At 41.8% G+C, this 9,354-nt stretch overlaps 1 protein-coding gene across 1 annotated transcript in view; it reads right to left on the reverse strand.

The window, feature by feature from the left end:
- Window positions 1–3,462: 3,462 nt before the first annotated feature.
- The window catches only part of LOC102255039 (chromosome unknown open reading frame, human C4orf27), a 25,723-nt gene continuing 19,831 nt past the window's right edge, over window positions 3,463–9,354 (reverse strand). The window contains exons 7-8 of the mRNA XM_005860785.2: window positions 5,781–5,953; window positions 3,463–3,715 (exon numbers count right to left, since the gene is read on the reverse strand). Coding sequence (XP_005860847.1) covers window positions 3,584–3,715; window positions 5,781–5,953 — 305 coding nt within the window. The 3' untranslated portion in view covers window positions 3,463–3,583. The remainder of the gene's footprint in view (window positions 3,716–5,780; window positions 5,954–9,354) is intronic.

The raw sequence follows: 9,354 nt of genomic DNA on the forward strand, positions 1-9,354 counted from the left end.
GGGCAGCAGCATGACCAACTTGAGGTTAATGGTTCTGTTTTTTCTCCAGCATGTATATTCTTTCTTACTGAGGGGGCTGTATACTTATGGCGTAATTGGAGATGAGGCATTAAAATTCCTGACTAGAAGTTTTTCCTTTTAATAGTCCACTCATATGTTTTATCAAAAACATTAAGTATCTCATAACATCTGTTTAAGGACACAGCTCACAAAGTAGGTAACTTTGGGGACTACAAAATGTGGGAACTAAACTAGATGAACTCAGGGCTTTCCTGTAGTCCATATGAAAGGGAAAGAGCTTATGGGCTCTTTAGCCTAATCCACAATGTTTGCTATTTTACACTTCATGATTTGCTTTGTTTTTCAAGTGAAGGACATTTTGTCAGGTTTAATGAGGATCTGAATCTGGTAAAACACAGATTTGTACTGGAAGTACAATGAAGTAATTTGCAATGGAAAACTAAAATCTAAATGAATAGTATACTGACTTCTATGTTATATTATCTATATACTAGAGGCCCGGTGCACAAAATCGTAGGGGGGTGGGTGTCTGTCAGCCCAGCCTGCACCCTCTCCAATCCGGGACCACTGAGGGGATGTCCGACTGCCTCTCACAATCTGGGACCGCTGGCTCCTAACCACTCACCTGCCTGCCTGATTGCCCCTAACTGCCTCTGCCTCGCCTGCACTGCACCCAGGATTTCCTCCTCCGGCTGGTCGCAGGCACCTGGGACTTGGGCTTCCCTCCCTCTGGCCGGCCACAGGCACCCACGACCTGGGCCGGCTTCACCTGGGTCGGCCGCAGCCGCAGGGGACCGTGGGAAGGTGGCTTCGCCCAGGCCACAGCCACAGGCACCTGGGACCGCAGGGCAGGCGGCTTGTCCCTCCCCTGGGCCTCAGCCTGGCTGGTCCCCATTCCTCTCTCCCGTGTTGAATGTCTGAGCTGTTATGGTATGACAACCATTTGCATATTACCACTTTATTATATAGGATATAAAACCCTAATATGTAACTAGACCGAACAACCGGTCACTATGATGTGCGCTGACCGCCAGGGGGCACGTGCGGAACATGGCAGGCGTTGGCAGCAGGTGGCAGAGCAAGGAACATGGCAGGCGTCAGCTGCAGCGAGATGGTGGAGCAGGTGAGCCAGACCAAGGAGGGGTGCCGGTCGCTGTCATTGGGGCGAGCCTCTGGCAGTTACTGAAAATACTTTGCTCCCATGCCCTGCAGTCCCACCTGGTGCTTGCACCTGCTGTCGGCACCCGGCGCCGGCCCCAATCGCTTGGCACTGTCAGTGGGTGCGAGCGGCAGCTGCCGGCCCTAATCGCCCCTCAGGGTTTCTCCACCTCCCCCTGCTCCTGAGGGGTGATCGAGACCGGCAGCCGTGTCTCGCACCCGCTGCTGGCAATGGTCCCGCTCACACCCACAGCTGGTGCCAGAGCATTTGGGGTGGGAGGGGCTGGGCAGGGGCATGGAAGATGGGTCGAGACCCGCCCCTATGCCCATTGCAGCTTTGTGGCCCACAGTTCCTTTCAAGGTGCACAAATTTGTGCACTGGGCCCCTAGTACTATATGTATACTATGGAATATGATTAGTAATACAGACTGAGTAGGAGAATTGTTTTAAAGAATATTCCCATGGGAGAAAACATGAGTCACCAGGAGACCCTGTTAAAATGCAGTTTCATTAGGTGGGGTCAGGCACTCTAGGAGAATACTGTACAGTATCATGGGTGTGCCTTTCCCACCCTTCATATATCTAATCTCTAAAGCTACAGCTATTAACTCAAGTCTCAGAAATAAATTATTAGTTGCCCATGTTAAATATTGAAAAGGACTCCTGGGAGGAGAGGATAGTCTGGTTATCTAGGCATTAGGTGGTGAATTCCTGTGACATTAGAGGATGAATTTCAAATGTGATTGGGATCTCACCATTTAGATGATTTGACTACCATTTATTTGCACATGAAAAAAAACCCACCAGAAACCAAAATGAAAAGGGAACCTACTGTATGGGAAAACATATTTGCCAATTATACATCATAAGGGGTTAATTTCCATAACACACAAGGAACTCATACAACCTAACACCAGGAAGACAATCCAATTAAAAAATGGGCAAAGGATCTGAATAAACACTTCTCTATAGAGAACATACAGATGGCTAACATGTGAAAAAGTGCTTGACTTCACTAACATCAGAGATGTAAATTAAAACTACAATGAGGGATCACCTCACACCTGCCAAAATGGCTACCATCAAATCAATAAACAATAAGTGCTGGCGAGGATGTGGAGAAAAGGAAACCCTAGTACAGTGATGGCGAACCTGTGACATGCGTGTCAGAGGTGACAGGCGAACTCATTTTCTTGGTTGATTTTTCTTTGTTAAATGGCATTTAAATATATAAAATAAATATAAAAAATATAAGTCTTTGTTTTACTATGGTTGCAAATATAAAAAAAATTTCTATATGTGACACGGCACCAGAATTAAGTTAGGGTTTTTCAAAATGCTGACACGTCGAGCTCAAAAGGTTCGCCATCACTGCCCTAGTACAATGCTAATGGGAACGCACACTGATGTAGCCACTGTGTAAAACAGTATGGAAGTTCCTCAGAAAATTAAAAATGGAACTGCCATTTGACCCAGTGATCCCACTTCTGGGAATATATCTAAAAATCCTGAAACCAGAAAGAATATATGCACCCCTATGTTCATAATAGCATTATTTACAACTAGAGGCCCGGTGCACAAAAATCATACACTTGGAATGGGGGGTCCCTTAGCTCAGCCTGCGCCCTCCTGCAGTCCACGAGTCTTTGGGGGATATCTGACGGCTTAGGCCCGCTCCTGTCAGTCGGACATCCTTAGTGCTGCCGTGGAGGCAGGAGAGGCTCCCGTTACTGCGCTCACCAGGAGCCCCTGGGGAAGCACACTGACCACCAGGGGGCAGCTCCTGCATTGAGCATCTGCCTGGTGGTGGTCAGTGTGCATCATAGTGACCGGTTGTTCTGCCGTTTGGTTAATTTGCATATTAGGCTTTTATTATATAGGAGAGCTAAGATCTGGAAACAGTCCAAGTGCCCATCAGTAGATGAATGGATTAAAAAAAGTAGATTTACACCACGGAATACTACGCAGCTGTAAAAAAAAAAAAGAAGGTACTCTTACCTTTTGAGACAGCAACAATGAACCTGGAAATTATTATGCAAAGCAAAGCCAGTTAAGACAAAATATCACATTCTCTCTCTTATATGTGAAATCAGATCTCAGTGGGAGGGTACAGGAAGAGATTAACCAAAGAACATACATGCATAATCCATGGACACAGACAATAGTATGGGGATTGGGTAAAATAGGGTGGGAGTTCGTTGGAGGGGGGGCAAAAAGGGAGAAAATGGGAGACATCTGTAATTCTGTCAACAATTAAAAAAACAAAACAAAACCAGAAGAGATTTATAGAAAGTTTTAGTAAATGTTTCCATCAGTTTATTTTCTGTATCCCTTAAAAACAAACAAAAATCACAAGTTTAATATTAATGCTTTAAAATATTGTACACCAAGGAAAGCCAGCTCTCATGCTGCAAGCTGGTCTGTGTTCTCTTTACTTCTGTTTGCCAGATGATCTTCAATAATTTCTGCAAAGAGAGTCCTCTTCAACAGATTGTATGCAAGAGGTAAAAGCTGGCCAGCAACTGTATGAAAATACTGAAAAATAAAATAACATTAAGCAGAGAATAAAGCAGATGCCCTGGTAACAGAAAATAGGTTTAAAAAGCACTCATTTAACAAAGCATACTCCCCAAATCATTTTAGCTACTTTCTCAATTGATTAGGACTGAATTTTGAGACAGACAACTGGCATTCTGTCCAAGTGGCAATTCTGTAGCTCTAAAAGACTAATGGTATATTCTGAAGGAAATTCAGAAGAAAACCAAGTTAAAAACGTAAGCTTCCCTATTTCCTTAGATAAGGTTGATCAACCTTTATTTTTTCTGCTCCAAACTATGTAATCAAATGCTTTTACCTTGTTACGAAGAGGTATGCTGAATTTGAGTTTTCAAACCAATCCCTTTTCAAATTCTTTCTCCTCCACCTACCATGTAAACCCCTCTATCCTTTAAGCTCCTGCCTGGGTTATCAAGTGACTTAGACTACTGCTGTTATTTACTAGAAGAAAAACTGGCAATGCTTTTTTGGTAAACATGAATTAGCACTTACTTTCCTATTTAGGGAAAGTGTGTGCTAGGTTCTGTGTAATAACACCTTTTCATATATCCTTATATGTTACTTAACTTTTCACAACAATCAGGTTTTTTTTGATCAAACTGGTTCATTTCCTGGCAGGCCAAGCACTGTTCTGGTTGGTCAAAGGCTGTCATTCTGGTTGTTAAATATTTGGATTATTTTTACTGGTAAGCATAAATGAGGAAGGCAGAGGAAAGACAGTAATGTGGTTTAGAGGAAGCAGAGTTCTCAAATGAGACTCACCAGACCTACAAATTCTCAGGACCCAAGAAACACTTTGGGGAGGAGGGTAATGCAGCCATCTGTGTTTGAACAGCCCTGCAGATGACTGATGTACGCTAACGTGAGCTGCTGGCTTAGTCCAGCTCCTCAGTATGTGCACAGCAGCAGCATTAGCATCACCTGGGAGCATTTCAGAAACGTGGCTTCTCAGGCCTCACCCCAGATCTACTGAAACAGAGCCTGCATTTGAATATCTCTAGGTGATTCCTATGCTCTTTACAGTTTGGGAATCACCAACTTAGATGCTGACTCGGGAACCAGACTGCCTGTGCAAGGTGGTTTACCTCTTTGTGCTTTGTAGGTGACATCACAGGAATTAAATGGTCTGCGTGCAGACATATTTTATAGGTAAGGAGACAAAAAAAAAGGTGTTGGAAAAATTGCCAAATTTTACAAAGCATTTAAGTGGGGTAGATGTAATTTAAAACCGAACAGGTTAGCCCTAGAAACACACTGAAGCCACTACACCTTCTTGCCTCTTTGACCTTGAGGCAACTATAGTTGAGTAAGCACTGACTAAACTGTTGGGTAGGTTTGTCCTATTTACTTAGCTAATAATTAACTAGCATCTCATATATTTTAAGTAATTTAAAGCCTATTTTTAATATTTTTGTTAATCCTCACTCGAGGATATTTTTCCATTGATTTTTAGGGAGAGTGGAAGAGGGAGGGAAAGACAGAAAATTCGATGTGAGAAAAACAAATCGATTGGTTGCCTCCTGCATGAGCCCTGCCCAGGGCCCAGGCCTGAGAGGAGCCTGCAACCAAGGTACGTGCCTTTGACGAAAACTGAACCCAGGATCCTTTGGTCCACAGGCTGACGCTCTACCCACTGAGCCAAACTGGCTAAGGCTAAAGCTATTTTAAAATAGTATTTATTCTTCATCTAGGAATTCAAGCACAAGGACAAATAACTCCTCCATCACAGTAGGAAATGAAATGGAGCCCTGGGAAAGGTGTGTACGTACCCACACATGCATGTTCCTTTAATACATCTAAAGTAAATTCACTTTAATGTAAACCTGAAGGCAAATAATCTTGGTAAGTCACCTTTGCCAGAATATAAGATGAATTTCAAATAAAAGGTATTTTTTAAATATCTGCTTTAAAATCACTTCAAAAAGCTCCTTTTGAAATACATACCCTACCTGTGCTAAAACTTAGATATGTAATGTGCATGTGTGTGTGGGGGGGGAGGGGGAGTGGGGAACAGGGGGAGGTTTGGGGTTTTTGTATGAAAATAATGTGAACCATAACAAAAGAGGTCCATTCCCAACTCTAGCCCCATGCCATAGTCACATTCGTCATTAGCAAACTGCACAAAGGTCATCATTTCCTGAATGGGAGCAAAAGCCTTTAGTCTCTCCTCATCACTTGGTGCCTCAACAATTGCCTTGCAAATTCTCTTGAGGTTGGCTGAAAGAAATCAATGATATTAAAAATTATCTATAATCATCTTCAGAAGCAAAAGTATCAGCTGGGTTTTTTTCTTCATAGGACTTTTCATACTACTGATATAACGTTGGATGGCAACGTAATTTATAATGGCAATTTTATAATTTTTCTAATTAAGATTCAAGCATAAACATGGCTTAACAAAATGATTTCTTGATTATTAGCAAAATGTATTCCAGTGGATCTAGTTGCAATCATGATTTCACTAAGCTTTCAATGATATTCAGTAGGCTAGTCCAGGGATTGGCAAACTATGGCCAAACCTAGCCCAACCCCCGTTTTTTTTTTAATATATTTTACTGATTTTTTACAGAGAGGAAGGGAGAGGGATAGAGAGTTAGAAACATCGATGAGAGAGAAACATCGATCAGCTGCCTCCTGCACACCCACTACTGGGGATATGCCCACAACCAAGGTACATGCCCTTGACCGGAATCAAACCTGGACCCTTCAGTCCGAAGGCCGTCGCTCTATCCACTAAGTCAAACCGGTTAGGGCCCAACCCCCGTTTTTAACTGCCCTCAAGCTAAGAATGTTTTTCTGTTTTTAAAAAGTTGGAAAACAACAACAACAACAAAAAAATATGGCAACAGAGATCATATGCAAAGCACCCCTGGGATAGTCTTTATTGGCAGCTGGATTAAATAAAATCCAAATAGACAGTAAAGTTCATTCCTTTTTGCCCTGTCCGTCCTTATTTAAAAAATACAGGAAAAGACAACAATAAAACATTTCAAAATCAAACCTTTACCCAAGTGGGGAAGTGCAGCTATGCAGAAGTGTAATTTGAAGAAAGAACATGGAAAATGTCTAATGTTTAAATATAAAGAACAGTAGTTTAACATTTCTATTTTGGCTTTCAACATTTTCTTACTATCTGCTGGATGCCAATGTGCGTCAGATCTCAGGGTGCATATGAGAATGATAGTACTGAACATCTAATTAGACCTATTCGAGAAAGTACCTCCTGGAGGATTATCCAATAATGAAAAGAATGGCAATTACTGAAACCAACAAAACACATCTTTAAATTAAGTGGTTAATTAAGTGGGGAGACAAGGATTGGTTTAAACATTAACAATCACACCTAAGAATGATACATAGCTATCAAGTTACATGTATGAGGCACAATATTCTATTGGTACTAACTACAAATATAAGGATTATCAAGGGTGGTAAAAATATAATAGGCAGTGGTTGGCAAACTGTGGCTCGTGAGCCACATGCGGCTCTTTGGCCCCTTGAGTGTGGTTCTTCCACAAAATACCGGCTCTTCCACAAAATACCAACTTCTGCTTATGGGCCATGAAGTTTCAATCGCACTGTACGTGCGCGCCCGCACGTGGTATTTTGTGGAAGAGCCACATTCAAGGGGCCAAAGAGCCGCATGTGGCTCGCAAGCTGCGGTTTGCCGACCATGGTACTAGGGCTTTTAACTTTGACATGGTTATCGTACTGTGATTTGCTGAACACTGTCACACACTAACAAGCTTTGCCAGTCAATTAATTACTCCTCTTAGCAAATAACAGTAGGCAGGAGCAAGATGATTTTAGGTTCTTTATGTCTTGCTACCATTTCTCATTCAAAAATAATTAAACCACTGAAGGATTTAACGTTTAGAATGTTAGGAAACAGTTGAGGGAAATAAAGGAGATCTTGGACATAAAACCCCAGGACCACAACCAGGGGAGGGTAACAGGGTTTATTCCAGACACTACAATTTAAAACCCACCAACCCTCAAGTTTTAGAGACTGCTATTTCTGTAACAGATGCTCTCAACCTTTCCCAAACAAGACACTAATTCTGCTTGTCAAAACTTCGAATAGACGAGTTCGCAGAGGCTGAAGAGAAGAATGTAAACAGAAGACTAGACAGTAAGGAAAGCCCACAGGCCTTCCCCAGTAGAGACGGAGTACCTCTGGACTCAGGGAGGAAATGTGGAACAGTGGGACAGATTATCCTGTCCAACAAATACAAAGCAGGTTAAAGTTTTTCTCATATCCATAGTAAAAAAGAAACGTGAAATTAATTATTTTAGATATTTAATTTAATCCAACTACCCCAAACAATCATTTCTGTATCTGTAATAGTAAAGGCATAATATGCTAATTAGATTGGACATCCTTCCGGATGACCTTCCAGATGAAGCTGGGGCTGTGAGGGCCGGGAGCCCCTTGCGTGAATTTCGTGCACTGGGCCTCAAGTATAATATAAACAATTGAATTCAAGTAAATTCATATGCTCAGTTACAGTAGCCACATTTGAAGTGCTCAGCCACATATGACTAACAGCTACCTTATTCTATAGTCCGGCCATATTCATTTTCCTCATGGAACTCCTCTAATGATGTGAAGCTGACAAAGTAATACATCTGAATAATTGTGAGACCTCAATTTACTGCTTAAAGACTCTGCAGCACAATAAAGTTTGAGAACAGCCCCTGTAGAGAACTCCCTAGGAATGCAGATTTCCAGGTGCTAACCCCAGAGAACACCAAGCAAGGCCGGTTGGTTCTGTTTAAAAAAATGGACAACCAAGTCCTAGTTGGTTTGGCTCAGTGGATTGAGCATCGGCCTGCGGACTGAAGGGTCCTGGGTTTGATTCAGGTCAAGGGCACATGCCGAGGTTGCAGGCTTGATCCCCAGTGGTAGGTGTGCAGGTGGCAGCCAATCAATTGATGTTTCTCTCTCTCTCCCCCTCCCTTTTCTCTCTGAAATAAAAAAAAATAAAATAAATTGATGGCCAAATCCATAAGCTGGGAAGGAATATTTGGTTCTTCCTTGAGGAAGTGCTAATTTTGACTTCTAAGTTGTATCCTCTTTGGAACAGGATGATAATTAAGGCAATGCCCACAGGGATGTTCAAAGTAATAAGAGAATAAAGGGAAGGGGAAAGAGTTGAGAAGTGATTTTGTTTTCTTAACATAGCAATAATTATATTTTGCGTATGAATAGTACATTTTCAAAGTGTTTTCATACCCATAAATGATTTAGTTCAGGATCTTGGGCTTCTGAATGCTAAGTTAATTTATCTGCAGATGAAAAAATTTTTGCAAAGTAATACATAAAAACATACTATTTCAATAATTACTATCTTGTATGTTGACCAATGTCAAAGATTCTGAAATAATTCAGAAAATGTAACCTAGGCACTAGGTTGAAATTCCCTAAATGCCTGTAACTACTATGTGTGTGTGTGTGTGTGTGTGTATGTATACATATGTATATATATGTCCTATCTAATAATAGACAAACATGGTAATTAACCGTAACTTCGCTACCCTTCCCATTGGCTAATCAGGGCGATATGCAAATTAACCGCCAACAAAGATGGCAGCTAATTTGCATACTGCAGGCAGAT

Source organism: Myotis brandtii, unplaced genomic scaffold, assembly GCF_000412655.1.
Source record: "Myotis brandtii unplaced genomic scaffold, ASM41265v1 scaffold14, whole genome shotgun sequence".
Taxonomy (NCBI): Eukaryota; Metazoa; Chordata; class Mammalia; order Chiroptera; family Vespertilionidae; genus Myotis; species Myotis brandtii.